Below are 22,956 nucleotides of genomic sequence, written 5' to 3'. Positions count from 1 at the left end.
GTAGTCCTTGCGCAGCGTAAATTTCAAAATTACAGATATATCCTGTATCACTCTCGGATAATATTCTCACGAGAATCCCGTACTTTATGATTTTTCCAGCATTGTACACCCTGAAGAATAGTCTTCCTCTCCATGGTATTATGCCTTCATCCAATGAGACTTGCTGTTTTGGCTTGTAGATGTTTTTGAACTTTTCAACGAAGTGATTGATTATAGGTCTTACTTTTTCCAGACGATCGGATGGGTCAGTAATATCTTCATTGTTATTGAAATGCCAAGCGCGCCATATTTGGTTAAACCTATCTCTTGACATTGTTTTACCGAAAAACGGCGTTTCTAAAACAGGATCTGTGGTCCAATATTCATTCCGTCTATCTTTCCGTACTAGCCCCATGAATATTATGAGACCTACAAACTTTTTCATTTCCGGAATGGTGATATCTTTCCATTTGATACCTTTGGTTTGTGATTTTAGTCGGTCGATGTTTTGATAATAATATCTGTTGGATTCGATAACCAAAAACTTAAAAAAATCGTCGTCTATGAACAATTTCAACATATCCATCTGCGTTTTTGGAGGATTATTCAAGGTAATTCCAGGAATACCCAAAAAATCTTCAAGAACTGGGGGATTATCATTTATAGACCAACCATCAACCTCTTCTTCATCAGAACTGGACGAAATGGTTCTGCGGGTAACTAGATCGCTATCATCACTATCAAAATCACTTTCACCTGATATGTCGGATAAATTGTTGGCGTATATTTCTTGGTCACTATCTTCATTGTGGTGAGACATTTTTCTTATGGGATAAAACACAATATAATAAAATAACTAACTAAAAAAAATAACAAACTTTCAATCACAATCGTGGTAAAAATGTCTGTTTCATCGAAAATTTATCAAAAGTATTTTAACTTTTAAACACTAAAATAAAATGTAAATATGTACGTAATATATATATAATATCTATATACTCGATATTTAGCTTTTAGCAACGTCTGACCACCAAAGAGTAGTGAAATAAACTAAAAAAATTATTATTCTTCGTCTTAGTGTTGCATGTAGACCGTTATATGTACCGTTATCTTCGACTATTTTTGTGATGAATAACACTACCTCGGTACCCACCGTACACCCCATCTATTGTTCTCAAAAGGTTTTTACCTGCATGGCTACAACCCTACAGACGCTATATAGCGAAAACTCGAGTATATTGGAACCCGTATTTTAACGTGACCCGCGCTCCACTAACAATCTATCAAAAACGTATAAATACGTGATCCGCTCTCTAGCATTAATTTGCTAAAAACGTATTAATACGTGATCCGATTACAATGTGTTAATAATAGACGTTGGAATAATCGTGCGATGGTGGTGGCAATTGAGATCGGTCTATAGCTGTCTTGGGTGGTAGAGTCCAACGATTCAGATAAAAATTTAATAAAAATGACTACAATATACATATAGGTAGGTACTTGAAATTAGATGTAAAACAATAAAAAAACTCCATAATTCTTATTAAGGCGATGCACTACGTCGTGTAATATTTTAAATTGAGCCGCTATCAATAACAACCCTTACGTAGATTGCGATAAGGTTTAAATTCCCGCTTAACACCATCCGCCTGTTTTGATTTATGCAAGAAAAAAACATGGCCAAAAAGTGCCTTGCCTTTTATTTTATTTTGTGGATGTTCAGGCATAAATATTTTTTTTTTTTTTGATCATTTTATAAATAACTCAATTTTCCACATTATACAATAAAATTATAACCGAAAATGGGTTCGTAAGTAGGACATTTTGAACTTTAAAGCAATTTTCATAGGCCTTATACATTATTTTTTTCTGGGCTTATAAAAAGACTTTAAAAAATACTCGATTATTTCAAAGGCCAAGATGTATTCTACTAGTACTATTTAATTAAAGCATCTGAAACATTTCTACGCGACCAAATTTTCAAACCAAAAACACATGAAAACAAAGGTTAGTGATATTTAAATATCCGTATACATTGTACGTACTTATATACTACAGGGTCGTTCGAAAGAATCAGTCAGAATAAGCACATATTTTTTATAACATTTGGCGATAATTTTGTGTTGTTTAATTTCCAGGGAAAAGAATCAACTATGGACTATCGGGAGTTTATGTCTGTCATCGATGTTTCATGTATAAATGTTAAAACTTATGCCAAAGTACGTGAAACTGTTTGTGATTGCTGGTCAAAAAGTGCCACGAACCAAATGAATTTTGATTCGTGATGTGCTATTCAAATCATTTTATTCTTCATAATTTCTATTTTACTGTCCAATTCACTATTACATTGGTATAATTCAACATATTTAATATTTTTTGTGTTACTTTTTGTCAGTTTCATAATGTCATATTGTGAATTGAGCTTCTTGTTTTAGGAAAAAAGACGAGGTTATTTTTGACATACTAACCTATGATTTTTCAATCGAAATTTACCTCATGAACATAATTTACCTCAATAACATTTCGAAAATTAGATGAGTCAGGTCGTTCCGTTAACCATGAAAACAAATACATAAAAGCGATACAATATTATGCAATCGCATAACTACATATGTAGGTAGGTACCGTAGAAAATAGTTGGAAATAAAACCTATTTTAATATATATACTACTTCAGTTGTAACGAATAAACTCTCTTTTCAATGTCATACGTATCAATCAAGTAATACTTTAAAGATAAGTATTAGAAATAAAACTTACCGGTAATACCTTTCGGACAAACGAATAAATATGTAAAACAAAAGATTTTTACTCACTTTTGGAAAACCTATGTAAAATAAATTTGAAAAAATCAAATTAAACAAATATTTGAAATTTTTTTATATCTACCATGTCAACGCACTGCATTTGTATTTATTTATGATTACGCACTCTGACGTATAATTTACAAATATGTATGTAACTACTTATTAGGGAGAAAGCTATAACCGAGAATTCAACAACAATAATTGTTGTTTCATCGGAACCATGCTGTAGTTTGCGCAGGTGTTCGGGTCGCAGTGGAATGAATTCGGTATTTCTGTCTCGTTCTAAAAAAACGTAAGATCGCGAGACCGTATTTTAACGAAATTTGAATTCTCGTCCGCTGGTTAAGACGCCTTAAGGGGATTTTGCACAAAAACGGCGCTGTATAAATTATCCAAATATTATGTATTAATAACAATACAAATTTTGTGCAAAATTACTTGTACAAATGGCGCTGTACAAATATATAGTATATGTCTACAATGATCTTTCTTATTACTAACTATAAACAGTCAAATGTCTAGTCTTATATTTAATCGCTATTTATAATTGTCAGTGCTATAATATGTACAATAGCCCTCTGGATAATTGACTTGTGAGGCAATAGACAAATAAACAGACCAAACAGTTCAATTATTGTATTTGAATCATAATAATATATTTGTTTCAGCAGGCTCTGGATGAAAACGGCAACTCCGTGCAGACAGTGACCTCGGCCCTCAGCTCCTCCAGCCAACACCCGAAGAAGCCCAAGCGCAAGCAGAAATGCAAGAACGAAACGGAAATTAAGTCCGACGACATCGACGGTTACCGCGGAACCCAGGCCATCGACGACATCATCAAGTTCATTGAATCAAATGCTCCCGACACCAAGGCCAAAGCACATCCCAAGGACAAGGCCAATCCTGCTCTCAACGGGAAACTCTCCGCCAGGGATGGGAAGGCCACGCGGGAGGAGGGGCAGGACAAGGGGGGCAAGAAGAGGTCCACAGAACGCAGAGCTAAAGATTGCAAAATGGACAAGCTGAAGAAATCCAACTCCATGGAAGAACTGTCTCACAGCAAGCTCGATGATCTCACTTCCGGCTCCAAGGATATTCTCACTCTCAGGAAATCCAAGAAACAGTCCACCTTCGACCAGCCGGATGTCAACGATCCTAAGAGAAGCGACCGCCGATCTTGGGGAAACGATGGCTCCGATACTTACTATCCACACGATAATCATATGGATGTGGATGATAACTTCTCCGCTAATGTCTCCAACAGTTCCTCCACGCAGTCCTCCGTCACCGGGCCTATAGTCAAACCCAAGAAACCTAAACCTGTCAAGGTCTCGTACACCCAATCTGCCGATCTCGTTATCGAACCTGTTCTGGAGACTTCAGACTTCCAAACGGTAACTAGTAAAAAGAAAATTAGGAAGAGACACAGTCCGTGTGATGAGACTCGTGGACGGATGAACAATCCCTTTTCACACAGAGACTACGGCAAACACGGGCGAGGATTTAATAGCGGATTTTCCTTGAACGACAGGGATGCCATCTACAAGAGAATCGGGCGAGCTGGGTCCGCCGAACGGAGGCACACCTCAGCCTCCTCCCCGCCTTCAGACAAGAGCAACGATTCTAACGATGATTTGGATTCTGTGCACTCTCTGCCGGCTGAAGCTTCCGGGGAGAGGTTGCAGGCTTCCTACGCCGACATGGCTCGGGCCGCCGTGGCCTCTGTCATGGCGCGCCCCCCGCCCGCCCAGTCCCCCCCGCCGGTACCCGCCCCCGTCCTTCCCCAGCGACACCACAACGTCCCCGACCTCATAGAATCTTGCAACTACTACTCTAACCAACGACCCGCACCCGACAAGTACCTCGATGTATCCACAGAGAACACAAAGAACCTCTGGAAGGAACCTACGCAGACAGATAATAGTTTGCCCCATCCCATATACAGCCAGGAGCAATACCCCGCCCTGGAGCCACGAGCGCAGAGGTTATCCGATAGGAATAATGTCAAAAATAAATTAGATACTAAATTAACTAATAGCGTAAATAAAAATAATAATCAGGTGGCTTCGAAAAATATCACGGGTGACCGAAAACTAGTAGCTAAGACCAATTCTATCAAGTCCTGCGAGGACGATGACTTCTCTATGCAGGCCGAGAATGGCATGATGCCTGACGATCTGGACACCGCACCCGACCACTATGTGGCCTTTGTCAAGCACAGCGCCACCAACAACCTGCCCCATCTGGACGACGGCTACACCAGTATGGACAACGAGACCAATGTCAAACTGAACCCGCTGCCCGGGAAGGACAACTTCATTAGTAAACCGCCCGACGTGGTTCTGCCGCTTGCCGACATGAACCAATCGGCCGACAACCGTCCCGCCGTCATCATACTCAACGAGGAACTCAAGAAATTCTCTGACAACATCCATGACATTGACGGAATTACGTTTGGATTTGACATAAATGAACAGCTTCTAAACGGTGATGTCAGTTCTGATTCGGGCGGAGATAATCCGGTCGGGTCGGATCTGAGCAAAGGCGACGAGACTCCGGAAGAATTGTCATCACCGGAAGTTTGTATAAACGTCAATGCCGGCACCATTATTTACAATTCTAATATAGAGTTTCCGTCGATGGCAGAGCTGAGTTTGAGCGATGTGGCGAAGGGTGGGGTGAGCGTGGTGCTGATGGGCGGCAGGAGACAGAGCTTGGAGGGGGAGGGGGGTGGGGAGGAGGTGGGGGGACCGGCCAAGGCGCTGAGGTTCCTGGCGCCCACCGTTGGAGTCAAGGACTCGTATAACCTGGAGAAGATTGTGCACTATGTCGGGATGGGTAAGTTATTTTACGTATTCTTTATTCAAGGCTTTAAGCGATAAGTTTTTTCCTGGACCCTGAAGTGGTCAAATTTTGTGTTTAACTTCTTGATTGTCGACGCAAAATTTTCAACTTCATAGTCTGACATTGTAGAACTCCATCCTTTTTGAATATTGTAAATACAGTTTTGGAAATTTAAGTTTCGATTAGGCAAATATGTATTTGGATCACAAAACATAGCAAGGCACTTCTTGTGTTATTCTTTATTCTACGCTGGCAGCGTACTTCCCCCAAACATTATGCTATGTATACATACTCGAGCGGAACTAAACCTCAACTTACAGGAAAAGAATGAAGAAAAAAGCAGCAAATGGTGCGAAACGCCGGTTGCAGTTGCTTCCTTCCTTTCCTGTAATTCATGGCTTGGTTTGTGTTTCGGTTTGCAGATGTATACATACCATTAGCTCATACTGTCTCATAGAAATCGTTGTGTCCCCCCCTGCCTGTCATAGTTAGAAATATGAACTAAATGGTGTTAAGAGAAAACACTACACTTTATATTCAAATGTAGAAGTTAAGTATAGAAGAATTAAAATGTGCGCATATATGAAACCAAAAGTTCCAACCACAATTTGAGAAAAATTTATGATACTTTGTGATTTTTTATTAATTATTTTTAAATGAAACAACAAAAAGTGAGGAAGCCATAATGTTTATAATGAAATCTGTCTGGTAAAATATGTGTTTTTTTTTCATAATCAGTGATTTTAATTCTAGACCAAAGAATGTAAGATGGTGATGATTTTTAAAACTTTTTTTATGTATTATTTCAAAATTTTAATAGTTCAAAAATGATGTGTTTATTTCTAAAAATAAAATTTGAAAGCGTATTTCATCACCTTTCAAAAACAGTGTTTTAGTTTTTCGGTTCAGAAATGTCCCATTTATTTGGATTTTATTGAGAAGTAGAAATACACACAAGTTGTAAATACAACATGGCAGAGGTCTGAAGGGTTAAATATTTTTGGGAATATCTTTAATTTAAATAAAATTATTCTAAATAAAGCTGCCTTATGTGGAGTATTACTTGTAATTATAAACTAAAGGGTGCTGCGAGGGGTTTGTTGTGATTGTTGAAATCCCAAATCCGTAGAAAAGCGCAGAAATCACTCCCGTTGCAATCTCCAGCATTGTTAATATGTTATTGGGTGTTTTCAGCTTGGGAGGACATCATCAAGTCTCCCGGCGGAATGGTTCGCTACTACAGCGAGCAGCAGTAGAAGGTGCCACCACTTGCCCCCCTCCCCGTTGGGGGGCTTCATGACCAAAGTGAAATCATTTAATAATAAGTGTGATCAAATCAAAAAGTGTAAATCATTTAAATGTCTTTTTTTTAATTGTTACAAACGGACTGGACATTAGTGAATTAAAAGGACCCTCGCAAGCAAAGGAAAGTGGTGTACATACTTTAAAAAGCTGTGCACACGGTGATGGTGTCTCCAAATCAGTTCTAGTGTACGTTGAATCGCGTATAATTCGTTTTGTAGATAGAAAATGGCAAACGCCGGCTCGTATTTGGCATTTCAAATTACGCAACTTAATAAATTGAACATTTGTACGGGGAGGCGTTTAACGCAAGTTTAGACAGGGCTGTGTTGTCGGATAAAACTGTTCATTCGTTGGTTTGGTTGGGAAAGTAAAGCTCGATGAATTTACAATTCTCTTAATAAATCAAATGTACATAGATTTAATGATGAATCAATGAAGATATTTCATTAAATGAATTTGCAAACTTGAACCCAAACAGATCTGTGCACCTTTCTGCGGCTGGACCTGGTGCACTGATCTAGTGCACTGACCTAGTGCACTGACCTAGTGCACTGACCTAGAGTACAGACATAGTGCACAGGTCTGAAGCAGACTGAAAGAGAATAGTTTAATGATTTAGGCAAAAGAAACAGACGGGGGGGATATTTTTACCCTAGTTTTTATTGTTATTCATTTTAATGTTAAATATTATTTCCTTGGCTGTTGTTGAGTTTTGTTTGTTGTTATTATATCCCGAATACGGTATTACGCTAAAATTATGATTACCCTCCATCATCTACTTTTTCAAGTCAAAGTGGAGACATGGAACGAGCTCTGGAACCGTTGTATCGTTGCATTTCTAACAAACACGGACCTGAACCTGTTCTAGAATCATTTGTATTTAATATATTGATGCCTCCATCTATTTTAGATTTCTAAGTTTCTGGACTTTGCATTTAATGCTTTTGAAAAATCTCTCACAAAAGTGAGTGTCATTTATTTAGTAACGACGGCTTGGCCGGGAAATGTGTCCACGAGATTTGATGAGTAGAGTGTTTGTAAAGTTATATATAAATATCAGTTCCTCATCATTTAATGGTAATTATATAATCAAGGGCGGCTTCTTCCGCTCGGGAGCATTCTGCCCACTGTATATATTGGGTTGGTGCAGAGAGAAAGTTATATCTTCGCATGTGGACATTGTGAATATAATAGAATGGTTGCGTATATATTCTTGTATCGACAATAATATGAGACGTATATATTTATGTAAAAATGGTTGAAGAAATATTTTATTCAAGATTTATTTATGAAAATGAGAAATTAAGCGAGCGTGTATACCAAAAAAAACATTTGTGACAATTTTTAAAAGGAAACTGTGTTTGGAACTAGCGCAGGTGACGAACTGCGCATTTCAACTATAATGTATATTGATTGACATTTTATAAAGTGTATAAATATCGAAATATAGACAATTCTAGTGGGAGTTTGTTATTCTAATACCGTGACATTTGTATGTGAACTAATTATGTTTTAAAGACAAAACAGACAATTCAAAGAAAGTACATTTACTTGGCATTGAATGTGGGCGCCCTTGTTGGTTGGTGTCATGCAACAATCACGCAACAAACTACAAGAACAACACCACTCCATCCCAACCAGCAACCCAATGCCACATTGCCGACATTCTGTGAATGTACCATATTATATCTATATATTTAAATATTTATTCTTATATATTTCAAAGTCATTTCTCTTTATGTGAAGTGATGTTGATCTGAATCCTGAATGGACTCAATATGCAGAGCGGTGAAACCGAGAAACCAATCTTTAACGTTAATCTAAATAAAAAAGCAAATCAAATATAATTAAAAAATACAAAAAGAATAATAAATGCTTAATTAATGTGTGCGCTGTTCTTCTATATATTTGTTTTTAAATAAGCTTCGGTTTTTTCAAGTCTTCAATATTGCGTTAGTTCGGGAAGATTCATAACTGAAGCCGTCAAGACTGGTGCGGATGGTAATCTGCCCTTGTCGGTTTGCCTGCCCCGGAATGTTTTGATCTCTTTACTTATGAATCTCTGTGATTCAACATGTGTCGGATTTGTTTTCTCTTTTTTAGTTTTATATACAATGTTTAATGTAATATGGCTGATTTGCTTGGAAATGCTTGGCCAAATGTTAACCCACAAAGACACCCGGCACCGCACCAATTACCACGACTTTTCATTCTTTTCAGCACCCGACTGCTGCTCCAACTGCCCCCTAACCCCTTCAAGCCGCACTATCCATCTGTTTCGCATTCTGGAAGTTAATATTGCCAAATACACTAACGTTGCATTTGCAAAGTTTTCCAGAAATCGCATCGCACTTTTAACGTTTAGATTGTACCCACCGATTTACTCGGTGCGGTGTTTGCCAAACGTAAACATCCAACATCGTAGATAAACTTTTTGAAGGCTAAAGCAATCTCAACGGTTGTTGGGCAAAATTATTAGCTTCAGTTCATTGGTTGACAAAACCTGACAAGATTTAAGTTAAGATAGAGTCATATTATCTTTAAATGCAAAAGAAATCCATGATCTCCATTTAAACATGTACTGAGTTTTGGGGACTATTTATGTAAATGAAATAAAAGTACATTTGAATTTAGCTAAATATATCTGCTTGGCTGATGTAGGAGATTCCGAAGCGAGCTTTAGCGAGTAAGGCTTATCATACTTTAGCAAAGACGAGCGATATCAGGATATATACAGGGTTAACCTTCCAATGTTACGTTATTGTTTACACATTAAACTAATCCTCCTTCTTTCATTCATTCATTCATTCATTCAATCATCCTTTTCATTGCATTATTTTAGTTGAATTTATTTGCCCTCATGCCAAACAAAGAAACAAACAAACCAATGTAATAATACATAGACACAACTTGTTTGCAACGGATGTCTGGGGAAAGGTGGCCTCTAGCTTTCCAAACACGCGCAATATTACGCTTACATGGTCGCTGTCTGTGATGCCTGCAAACAAGCGACACTATGCTATTTTGCAACTTTTGGATAATAGATAATAATATCTTGGCTCACATTGTACTATGGACATATACCTTTCCTGGTGTTTGTTTGCAGAGTTGGTTGGTTGCAACTGACTACTTCCGTGAAAAGATCACTATTATTGTACTACATAATAATTAACATTGCTTTCCCCTGGTTGTAAATTCCTCCAGTTAACAAACCGTAATAATGATATAATATTTGTTAATAATATAAGTCGATGACTAATTCTAAGTAAAATGTAATATTTTGCGTTGCCAGGTGCATTCTGAATGTCTTCTGCCTTTCCTAGTTATTGACAAAAATCAATATTCTGGTGTGTATATAATGCCTGTAAAACTGAGTGGAAATTGGGATCGTTCATTTTATAAATAGCTTTTCTCAGAACTCCTCTTCACTTAACTAGAACCGAGCCTAAGTCTAAGCTATAAGACGGCCATTAGCTTTAGCATCTGAGGACTGGAAACATGTTGAATTTAATTCTAAGTACTTTGTATCACTCGTCTAACTGATTTCAAATTGTGTATTTTTCCTGTGATTAAATTCTGAACGCCTCCAGAAGGAACCGAACCAAACAACCGGTCTCCGTAGCTTAGAGTTTAACTGCATTCATTTTATCATCCATTTGTCAGAGCTGCAGTAAGCGTTACACACATACAACATTACACTATGTATGTACATTATTGTTCCTTGTTACTCCTGTGACCCAAAACATGTTTGAACCAACTGACCAATAACATTTTGTTAACATACATAATATTGTCATTTGGATTATTTTAGCATTTTGATATATTTCTGTGGAAATCAGTATAATTTGTTGTTAAAGGGAAGTTCCCTGGCCTTAGTAGAAAGAATAGATTAATGTTAGGTAGTTTACTCTGGAGGCGTCTAGATTTAGAGTCTTACTGTAGCCACGGAGCGGAGCCACCTCGTCTGGGAGTTTATGTATATAGGGAATATAGAAATTACGGGAAGAGAGAGAGAAAGCTAGCAGCATCAGGTGACCTACCCGTGTCGTGCTGGGTTATTATATTTATTATTACTAAAAGAGTTTTGTTTTTATTTTCCTAAGATGGCGTTGTCGCCACCTTGCCGTTAAGTTGACGTGGATCCCAAATTTCTCTCTTGTATCATCTCTCAGTTGGTTTGCTAGGAATGTTCTCCATAACAAAGTATTTTTGATTTAGGCATAACAATCAAAGTATAAATAACTGTGTTCATTTTTGTCTAAATTCTCCGCAATACGACAGACTTAACTTTGTATTAAAGACTACATTGTTCCATTTTGATAAAAAACATTTGACGTAGTTATTTGGAAGTGAGAAACACATTGGAAATGTTACCAGCGCTGAGTAATGTCGGAATTGAATTGAGAGGAGAAAATGTTATAGTAATTGTTAATATTTTTGAACTGTATAGAGGGGTTAAAAAAGCAGTATGGTGACTGCTATTCGCACTTCCTTATTTATCTTCTTTTCTTTCTGTTATCTCAATTTAAAAACAAAGACATGACTCATCATGTCCAGAATAGCTTCCTAGTTAAACAATGTTATCTCTTACATGTAGCATTCTGTTTAAGCTAAAACGTTTTGCCTGACCAACTATCATCGAGTGTGATTGAACCAATATTCATATTTTGAAAGAGTTATTTTAATTTTTTAGTAAACTAGTCTTGCTAGAAAAATGTATTTATGAAATCTGAAAAAAATGTTTCATTCCAAATTTGTTTGCCTATGGATTACTTGAAAATTGCCTTTTTTTAATGACGAATTGTAATTTTAAAGTACATAATAAACCCTCGAATGTAGAGACGTAGTATAATTTACTTGTGAATTAAGTTAATGTTAGGAACCAATTTGTTGCATTTCTGGTAGCTGATGTTTTTGCCATCCAACTTTTGAAGCACACTCGATTCATGTTTGAGACGGTGAATCTGTTAAATGTTGATATTTTTGCATATCATTACGCCCTTTCACAATAGATTGTAAACAAAATATTAAAAAATATATCATTATTTAAATGAATCCTATGACTTGTTGTAAACTGACCTTTCCCGTGTAAAGTGTTGCCAGTGGAGAATACATAAACTGACTCAATATTCTCGAATACCCACTATATTATTTATGAAACCCTCTGTATATGGACTGTAATTACTGTACTTGTATTCAACCGGGAACACTTTACATGGGAAATGATGTAAGGAATAACACCGAGGAATAAAAACATTGAAGGAAGCCATTAGTGGTGTTTTTATTTACTTTTATTGCTATAAGGCTGGCTGTGCTGAGCTCTCAAAACACTTGATGGATGTAAAGGAAATTTTTGCTTAAGGGAAAAATAAAAAATAAAAAAATTGAAAAAAATACATTTTGGCAATTTTGTTTCATAATTTTTTATTAAGTCTGTTAAAATAATCCCAGAAATGACCAACAACATAATATTTTCCCTAGATAATGAAAACAAGAAGGAAAACTTTGAAAATGGCCCTCTTGACTTCCTCTTGACTATAAAGTCCCAGCACACAAATGTTCACCATGTTACAACAATTTCGACCTTTGTGGCTGTTATAGGTAAGAAAAAGCAGCCTCAGTAGCATAATTCTATATTTATGCATTTGACTTGTCACACAGCAATGCAAATTGTATGTATTGCGTATTATCTCAAAAAATACCAAATTACTTTTTCGACTTTCTTTTTTATTTTTTAATTCTGTGATATGCGTTGTTAACAAACTTTGTATAAGAGGAGCGGTGATTGGTCAAAACATTTGTTTAGTCGATTCAAACCATGGTGCATGCGTAGTTTTAGAAGAAAGTCAAAATAATTTCATATTTTTTGAGATACTCGTTATAATATGAGCGACGATATAGGCATGGCTTTTTCATTCCCATATTTATGGGTGCTGCCAGTTTGGTTTTGTGATACTGATTGGAGAGTTTTATGACTCACAATAATGGCTTTACGGTTGTAAGGGCACATTGATAAATAAAATATTAATCATACACCTTATTTTTTTTTTTTTTTTTTTTATATTTACTCCACACAGGAGGCCCTGAAGAAAATAATTTCCCTCAGGGCCTATGTCATCTTTGGGGATGCTGTGTGGAGGGTCTTTTTGTGGAGAGGAAGGAGTGAACATGGGTCTTGAAGAGTCCCATGTTGTAGGAGGGAGGAAACACAGAGGCCCGCAGTTCGTTCCACAGCCGAGCTGTTGAACTTAAGAACGAATCGTAGAAGCGACCCGTTCTCATGTGACAAATGTCAACCGTGTACAAATGTTGGGCGCGCGTTTGGCGTGTATCCCGACTACGCACCGGTGCCGAAGGGATCAATGACGCTAGTTCCTCAGAGCATCTTCCATTGTAATACCGATAGAACAAGGACAGCATACCTACCTGACGCCTGTGCTCTAAAGATTGCAGTCCGTTTGTTAAGATTGGGGAATCTATCAAACGGACCGCCCGTTTCTGCACAGAGTCAAGGGTTTTTTTCAGGTATTTTGGGGCTCCAGACCAGAGATGGCTGCCAAATTCGACAGTAGGGCGCACTTGCGATTTGTACAGGGTGAGCAGTTGTGTACTATTAAAGTATCTGCGGGCCCTGTACAGTACGCCCAGCTTCTGAGAGGCCAACTTTACTCTAGCTTCGATGGAGCCCCCGTACCTGAGCTGGTCACTTATAGTTACACCAAGCATATCAATGGAAGGCCTGTTCGGAAGATTGCTTCCGTTGAAGGAGACTAGATTATCATTTGGATCCCTTTTAGACGTAATCAGACAGGATTGGGTCTTTGAAACATTAAATTCGACGAGATTATTTTTACCCCAGGAGGAAATACTCGAGATAACCGTCCATTCTCTGCTTCAAAGCCCTCCGAGCCGTTGGAGTTTGTGTGCCCTTTGGGGGCTTGTCAAACAAAAAGCTATCATGAACTGTACTGTCATCCGTGTAACAATGAATCGGTGCACATGTCAAAAGGTCATTGATGTGCAACAAAAACAAAGTCGGAGACAGAACCGATCCCTGTGGGACGCCAGCATTTATGGAGTGCGAGGAAGAGGTGAAACCGTCAGCAACCGCCTGAATCGACCTATCCTTTAAAAAGTCAGCAATCCACGTACACAGGGATGCGGGAAGTCCGTAAGAATGCAATTTGTTGACAAGTCCTCGGTGCCAGACCCGGTCAAAGGCCTTGGATATGTCTAGTGCGACCATTTGGGTCTCACCGTGACGTTCCAGGCACCGCCCCCAAACATGCGTCACATACGCGAGAAGATCACCGCACGAGCGGTTCCGCCGGAATCCGTATTGACGGTCGTTGATAATTTTGTTCTTCTCGAGGTATGTGAGCAGTTTGTCGTTGATCACACGTTCCATCACTTTGGACAGAACTGATGTGATCGCTATGGGGCGGTAGTTGGCCGGGTTGGAGCGGTCACCTTTCTTGGGAATAGGGTGAATGACCGCTTTTTTCCAACCAGAGGGCACAGTGCCACACTTCAGGGACATTTTGAAGAGCTTTGTCAAAACTGGAACTATTTCCGCAGCACACCTCTGCAATACCAGGGCAGGTATTCCATCAGGTCCACTAGCTTTGTTAACATCGAGCCCCCGTATGACGTGGAGTACATCCCGATGCCGGATCCTCAGCTTTTTCATATAGAAGCCGCAGTGAGGAACCGACGGCGGAACAGCACCCCCGTCGTCGAGGGTCGAGTTTTCCGCAAACATTTTCCCTAAAAGGTTTGCCTTTTCGGTGGCGGTGTTTGCTAGTGAGCCGTCAGGTCTGGTAAGAGGTGGCAAACTGGGTTTGCAAAAATTTCGACCTATTGAGCCCGCAAGCGACCAGAATGCTCTGCTGCCATGCGGGCAGGCAGCCAGCTTTTTGCTGATCTGCAGGTCGTGTTCGAATTTTGACCTATTGATGATTCTCTTGCATTCCTTTGCCGATTTGTTGTATGCTGATCTGCTTTCGGGCGTTCGAGATGTGTTGTAGGCTCGGTAAGCCGCGTTTTTTCGTCGAACTGCTTCGGAGCATTGTCGACTGAACCACGGCTTTGAGCCCACACCAGTTTCTTTAGTAGTCGATTGTATGAAGCCATCCATCGCCGAATTGATGACTTCACCAATCTCCTGGGCACATCTTGAAGGGTCCGAAGTCCGAAAACAAACAGCTGACCACGGAAAAGCATTGAAATGGGCCCGCATACCGAACCAATCTGCTGACCTATAGTGCCACACTTTTCTCCTCAGCCTCTCATTGGTTGGTCTGAGGCTAACGGGGATTGATGTCGTCACTAGGCAGTGGTCAGATGATCCCAGAGGCGCTGTGACGTCAATCTTATAACCGTGTGGCACAGTAGTTAAGAATAGGTCTAACAGATTGGAGCGGTGAGTCTGGACATCAGGAACCCTTGTTGGCTCCTGAACCAATTGCTCTAATCCGTAGCAAATGGCAAAGGATTCCGCCTGTCGGCCAGCCGAGTCCGTTGGGCCTGAGAACTTCAACCATGGTTCGTTATGAACGTTGAAGTCCCCCAGAACAACAAACTCGGCCGAAGGGTAGCGGGGCAAGAGATCATCAATAGTATCGCTCAAATGTTTGAAGAGCTCGGAAGTGTCTGATTCGCTATGGTTCGGTGAGCGGTATAGACATGCGTAGAATCTTGCCGTACTGGCAAGATTGACGCGCACCCACATTACGTCGAATCTGGAGTTTTCCAGACTCAATAGTCGCACACAGTTGACGTCAGCTCGACTATAGAGGCAGACTCCTCCTTTCAGTCGGAATTTGCTTGCGAGGGTAAAGCCCGGGCAGTCCAGATAGGAGGAGTCTGGCGGCTCGGCTATCTGAGTTTCGGATAGGAAAAGAAGGTTGGGACGTTGGTGGCTATAACTTACCTTTACAGCGCCGACCATTTAATGTGTGTTGTGATAGTGAAAAGATGTAGTTTGATATTTAATATTATGTATGCGCAAAGAAAAGCAGCGCCGCACCGACCACACAACTAACCACTGGAGTATTTACAGAATAAATATCTTGAACGATGGAGATTTCCCTCCATTCAGTTTTGGATTCAACCATGCTCGTCAAAAAATCATAGCTCTGTATATTAATATGGAAACATGTAAACTGTTTACTGTGGTTTAGAGCCAATGAATCCACCTAGTCTGAAAAGTTTCCGTCCTCAACATTATGATGCCAGCACTTGTCAACAAAAGTTGGGGAATTTGTTTGCGTATGCAAAGTTGTTTGACAGTCGTTTTAGGGGGTTTTCCGAGCCCCAGATGCGACAATTTTGCTTGTTGACGAAGCCACCGAGGTGGAAATGGGCCTCATCACTCAGGATGATTTGCATTTGATTCACTCAAGTGAATTTTAATAATTTCAATGCGTTGTTGAAGCGTGTATCGTTCCATTTTTATTAATGGCGTAGTTTCTACTTGTCAAATGTCAAAAAATGACAGCTTCAAAAGTAACATCTACCGAAATAGCGGGCTATTCAAAATAACAATCTTATTGGAAAACCCTGTATTTGTTTTTGAAAGGCGATATAAAGGCGCCCAAGCAAATTAAACACGAGTTGGACGCTGTGTACGGGGACTCTGCACCTTCATTTACCAGTGTGAAATTTTGGGCAGCTAAATTTAAATGTGGCCGTACCAGCTTGGGTGACGATGAACATTTGGGACCGCCAAAAACAGCAACGATAACGAGTTCACTAAATGGTGCTAGAGAAGAAATTATGGTTAGAGACATGGCAGAGACTATGAGCATATCTAAAGAACGTGTTTGTTACATATTGATTGAAAATTTAGGGATGAGAAAGCTAACCGCGCGCTGGGTGCTGCGATTGCTCACTCTGGACCAAAAAACGTTTTTGAATGAACATTTGTAAAGCTCTGTTGGCGCATTTTAGGTGCAATAAATCAAAGTTTTGGCTCTGATTAATTACTGTAGATGAATCTTGGATACACCATTAACCCAGAAACAAAAAAACATTCAAAAGAGTGGACTGCGAAAGAAGAATCTGCTCCAAAAAAACTGTTCCTTTGGCCGGGAATGTGATGTCCATTGCTTTCTTGGATAGTCATAGAGTTATCTTGAAAAAGGAAAAACTATTACAGTTGCATACTTTGCGACATTACTTGACCAACTGTAAGTGGAATTGTTTAACCGAGATAAATCTCACACTTCAGTAGTTGCCATGGTGAAAATCCACGAATTGCGGTTTGTTCTCACCCTCGTTCAAAATAATATGAGTGTATCTAGAAGACAATGTAGAATGAGAACGAAGCCAGGAGCTGTGTGGTGGTCATGTTTGTGTGTTTTGCTCCCTTTGTGATGGATTGGCTTCGTATCCATATTGGGTAGTAAGAGCAGCAGAGTGAAGTAGAAATGTTGCATGCAGTCCAATTATCTGATTTTGGCTGCCTGATTCATGAGCACCAAGGTTTGTATCCTATAATTGTTAAGAAAAATCTCTATTTTAACCCAATCAATATGAAAAATGAAATATGCTTAAATAAAAATGTTTTCGGATACTTTCCATGGTTAAATAGGTAGAGAAGTTGCAAAATATTTATACCTTTATCACAAAGTGTTTCAGTTTACGAGCCTCGTATGAGGTTTAAAGTGATTAAAGGGTGGTACAGGGGTTATAAATTTGCCATACAAAATAATTTAATGCAACTTTCAAGTAAATAATGTATTTGAGAATCTAAATTCTTTAAAAATTTTTTTAGGTAAAGGTGTATTATTGGTAGGTACACACAAAAAAATTTACATTTATTAAAGTGGTTTGAGTGGCATGAAAATCTTCAAAACACTCGGGAAAAGGGTAATTTTCTCCCTTTTGCAACACTTTAGATCATATTTAGAAGCATAGTATGGCTTGTCAGTTTTATCAACCTATGAACCCCTCCTCGCTCTTTTCTTGCCACCTATTGGGTTGTAGGATGTTGGATGACCCTTTTTTGACTGCATCTGTATATGAGAGATGAAGCAAGAGATAATTTCAATTCTAATACGTCTAACAGCTCGTTGTTGGGGTTCATTCGCCATAAAATCTAATAATCTAAATGCCTTCTCTTGTGGCGTAGTCAATGTGAATACAGGCATATCATCAGGTCTCCCATGTGTTTGTCGTATATTACAACATAAAATGGCCTATATATGTCTATCTTAGCCGTACCTTGCCTGGACCACCTCCTATCTTTAGAGATTGGCTGAGCAGTAGTAAAAATGGAAGGAACGTTGACAAGATTACAGTCAATCCATCAAATTTCTGTTACATTGGATCGCAATATTGCCAGAGAAATACAAATAACCTCGAGGTATTCTCTTAATTTATGTAGTTTAATTTAATTTAGTGGCTGCACCATAACCTGTTTGTGCGTATTATAGCTGACGCAATCTACATGCAATCACTTTGCAACTTTTCGATGGTGGTGAAAATAATAAAGTCAAAAAGACTTTTTTGAATGTTGGAATTTCGAAAAAAGTCATTAATCTTTTTTACTTCTACCATCATGTAGAATCACCTCCCGAAGTTAGTGAACTTTACCCTCGGACACCCTGTATTTATGTGCTCTGTATTTTTTTATTTATTCTTAAATATATTTTTATGATAAAGGTATAGTATATTGTCCTCCACGCTAGGAGTTAACCTGTGTTGTGGGTTGTGGAGGACTTTTTCAATTTATTTGCCTCTTATGGCGGACGAGTTCGGGCAGAGAGGGCAGCGGTAGGTGTTGACTGCTTGAAGTGAAAGAGGAGGGGATCTAGTTATTTTGCGGCGTATTTATAACAAGCTCTAGGACCGCGTCACCGTCCCTGTTTGCAATATCAAAATTCTCGTAATAAGTTTTGTGTTTTTCCCTATGAAACTTGCTACGCTGTAGCATGGACTTAGTTTATCTCATAAACAAATGAAAATTTTATAATATCAGTCCTTATCTCCCGCTGTCGCTCTGCCAAAACCATGCTGTTGCATTATTTATTATTTGATTATAATAAATCATATAATCAGTCGTCAAAACTCTTAACATTTTGAGAGTTTCGCTGAATACATAAATATCTTATTTGTAACATATTTTATTTCTATGCCAGATTATTTAATTAACCCATCGGCATATTAATTTTTATTTGCGACACCTATACATACTTGCACGCCATATTTCCTCAAATTAAACACTTTTTATGCTTTTATATAGATTATAATTTTATTGTGAACTATCTAAATATGTGGGAAAAGTTTTAGTCTTCCCAATATGGCGGGCAATATGCCGATGCGAAAAAAGTGCAGCCCCCAATCTTGGCGGCAGGCATGCCGATGGCTTAGCATGTAAGTATCTTCTCCTATTATTACAGAAAAGACTAGCAAATTCTGAAATTTTTCAAATATCTTGGATGCCTGTTGGCCGCAGAAACAGACCTTTTTCGCTCAGCCAATCAGCAGTTGTTTAGCGAGAGCAAGACGGTTGCTTGAGTTAAAGCGAGACAACTGCTCTTTTGGCCGGGTTTTTAAACTTTAGTTTCCTATCTGTAGGACAGGTTTATTAACATTAGTTTTTATGGAAGGTTTTACATAGTTTTCGAGCGGTAAATATGATGGCATTTTGTTATGTTTGTTATATTTGTTGTGCATGTCATATTGATGATGATGCTGTTCTATTTGGACGTTCGATACAGTTGTATTTGAAAATATCATTAGAATTATGACGTGGCAAGTATAACTTGTCAAAAATGACTAATTTTGGGGCTTCATATTTATTTATTTATTATTATATGTAATCAATCAATTTACATTATCAATAATGTTAACTAAAATAATTCATAAAATTAGTTTTCACTGCTTTAGATTTTTTAATGTTTCTCTTCTATAGAAGCTGGCGCTTGTGTCTAGAAGTGGTGAGCATCAAGATGAAGAATATTTAGTGTTTGTATTTATGATTTAAGGAAATATGAATATTAAAAAAATATGTGTAATTAAAAAAATTAAAATTATAATTAATTAAAAAGATAGTTTCATCATTTTGGTATTTTTACATTGAACTTCTCTTTAATCGCTTTTAGTAGGTGTTTATCATTTTCAATTGTTCTGATATTTTCGGGTAGGCGGTTTAAGTATTTTTTCCCTAGATATATTATTATTATTATTATTGGATAATTTGTATAGCGCCGCTTTTGTGAGATATCACCTCAGGGGCGCTTAAGTAATGATGTTGAGCAAAAGAGGTGTTACATTAATGAAATACATGTTTTTAACGAGTACGACTTTCAGTTAAAAAGCTGTGATTTTGTTTTTCCTTTATTAATTGAATTATTACGTTTTTTCAGACAAGATCATTAAATTTCAATACTTTAAATTCTTTAAAAATTAGGTGTGTTGGATAATGTCTTGGTTTTTTCAATATTATTTTTATAATTAGACGTACAATTTCAGCAGGGATTAGATTTGTTTTGTATGCAGCTCCCCCGCTGACTACAGCGTATTGGAGATTTGATTGTACTATAGCGTGGTAGACCAATGTTAGATTTTCTAATGAGAAAAAATTTTTCAAAAATATATAAATAATTTTTTTTTATTTTGTTGACTGTAAGGTTGATTTGATCTTTCCAGTTTGGTTTTTTTTGTCTATTATTATTCCTAGGTATTTAATTTTATTTGAAATTTTCAATGTGGACAGTTTACTATGTTTTTTTAAATTGTCATGTATAATTATGTCAAAAATTTGTGGAACGTCATTTGATTTTATTTCAAATGGTATAACATGAGTTTTTTTGCTATTTAGAGATAGTAAGTTTATGTCAAACCAGTATTTAAGAGTATTTATGTCTTCTGTTGCTTTTAGTTTTACTAATTCTCATGTATTGTCACTTTGATTACTGTATCGTCAGCATAAGAAGTTATACTACCATGAAGTGATTGAGAAAATATCCCGTTTAGATATAAGATGAATAATATTGGAACCAGTACCGTACCTTGTGGGATTCCATAATCAGATGATCTTCATTGCTAAATACATTGTTTATTTTGACATATTGAGGGTGATTACTTAGGTAGCTTTTTATCCAATTGCTACTTTCTTTATATGATTATCTCGTGTTGGAGAGGGTTAAATGGAGTGTTGAATTGGAAATCTACTGATTTGATAGATACTCCCCAGGTGGAATATCACCATTCAGAATCGAAACGTTTTTTAAAATGTTAAGTGATCAGATCTGAATAGCCAGGTACCTTCACCATATCTTTGCTGTCCCCACATCCTTCAGCCTCATAAAATGATATCCCAATTGGACGTAGTTTTGCAAACTGGATCCAACCCACACAAGCATAGTTTTGAAATAATTCGGTTTTGAGGAAAAGTTAGATTTAAAAATCATATTTAATTGTCCTTATTTCTGTTACTTAGTAGGGGATTATGTATAATTTCTAAATGTAATTTGTAGGATTTACTAAGATAGAGGAATAAAGAGATAATCATTAAAATTGGCATGGATCTTTTTAACAAAATGCTATTTTGTGGGTTAAGTTTAACAAATAGGTACAGATATACATGATAAAAGATATATGACTGAAAGCAATTACATTTTATGTCTTTTTAATTAGAAATATTAGAAAGGAAGATTTAAATGTTATAAAAAACAACACAAGTTGCCAAATAAGTATCAGGTTCACAACTTCATGCAACAACATTACTCTTCACCCTCGATATCAAAATCTGAACTGCCCGAAAATCCATCAGTGTCATCTTTAATACAGTTTTTTTCAAATAAATTTTATATGTAGATCCTGTGCATCTTTTGGAATGAGAGGTAGTAAAGATTTCAAGTCTTTAAACTTTGGCTCCGGTATTTCTTTGCCATTCGGTCAATGAGGTATTAGAATTTCTAATGTTAGCATGGCAGGACGACAATCCCTTTTATTTTTTTATTTCCACTTCAACAAAGGCTACCTCAAACGAAGATTTCATCAAAATCGAGAAAGGTTTATCTTTCTGCAAAACAATTTTAGTTTTCAACCGTGAAACTTTTTCCACGCGTTATTTTTCTATACACAATATACTTTCCCAATGCGACAGCAGAAAAAATGCAAAGGGTCCATTTCACTGACCGTTAAGGGATTTTTGCATTTGCATGTCTCCATTACGTGCATATGGTCTTCTCGAGTGTATCTTCTAGTATGTATCTTCAGTGTCGTATCTATTTGGCCAAAGTCTGTAAACTATCGGCAGGAAACTATCTTTATGTTTTGGTTTTGACAGCCGCAACTCTCGATCCAGAAAATAAGTTTCTCAGCACTATTTTTTTGTTTATGTATCTAACAAGGCCCAATGCCACTTCCTGAGCACCCCTCCTAGCTTGCCTTCTACCCATTCATTGCTAAAACTTTTATCGTCTGAACCAACATGAATGCTCAGATTGTACACCCCAGCTGTCTCTTATAAAAAACAATATTTGTAAGTTAAACGTTATGGTTTCAGCCCCAGGGTCACTTTAAGTCATCATCAAGTCACTTCTCATTTTATTTTAACACTTCCACAAATTGTTGTGATGTTTAATTTGCTCAACATTCAGCCTCTGTTGTGGATTTTTTTCTTGAACAGCAAAAGCATCACACTTGTTGCACGTATATTTTGTCAGAGGCTTGGTTCGCAGATTGAACATAAGAAAATGTTTTATTTTTTATTTTGATAGGGATATTTTTTTTAAATGCAGTACATACCTCCACTTCATATAAGTCATAACTTTTTGATTTTCACTAGGGCATTAGAAATTTTGTATTACAATTTTCACTTCTGTAGTACTCTTCGATTTAGTTTTAGCGCATATTTTTGTATGTTTCTTTCTTTTCTGGTAAACTCAAATTTCCTCTTTCTGCCTTTTGGCCCTAAATAGTTGCCACTGACAATAATTATGAAAGTCCATTTCATAAAAAAAAAACAGTTGTTAATTTAAAAGATTCATCGCATTTTACCGTGAATA

At 37.6% G+C, this 22,956-nt stretch overlaps 1 protein-coding gene across 1 annotated transcript in view; it reads left to right on the top strand.

The window, feature by feature from the left end:
- Positions 1 to 12,203, top strand: part of LOC149413200 (uncharacterized) — a 127,458-nt gene extending 115,255 nt beyond the window's left edge. Inside the window, exons 6-7 of the mRNA XM_089644920.1 lie at positions 3,457 to 5,623; positions 6,824 to 12,203. Of these exons, the coding sequence (XP_089501046.1) occupies positions 3,457 to 5,623; positions 6,824 to 6,885 (2,229 nt within the window). The 3' untranslated portion in view covers positions 6,886 to 12,203. The remainder of the gene's footprint in view (positions 1 to 3,456; positions 5,624 to 6,823) is intronic.
- The last annotated feature ends 10,753 nt before the right edge of the window (positions 12,204 to 22,956 follow it).

Source organism: Hesperophylax consimilis, chromosome 22 (assembly GCF_061612785.1).
Source record: "Hesperophylax consimilis isolate HC1 chromosome 22, BYU_Hcon_1.0, whole genome shotgun sequence".
NCBI classification, from domain to species: Eukaryota; Metazoa; Arthropoda; class Insecta; order Trichoptera; family Limnephilidae; genus Hesperophylax; species Hesperophylax consimilis.
The sequence above is the reverse complement of the archived record's forward strand: the minus strand, read 5'-3'. Positions and strand labels throughout refer to the sequence as shown.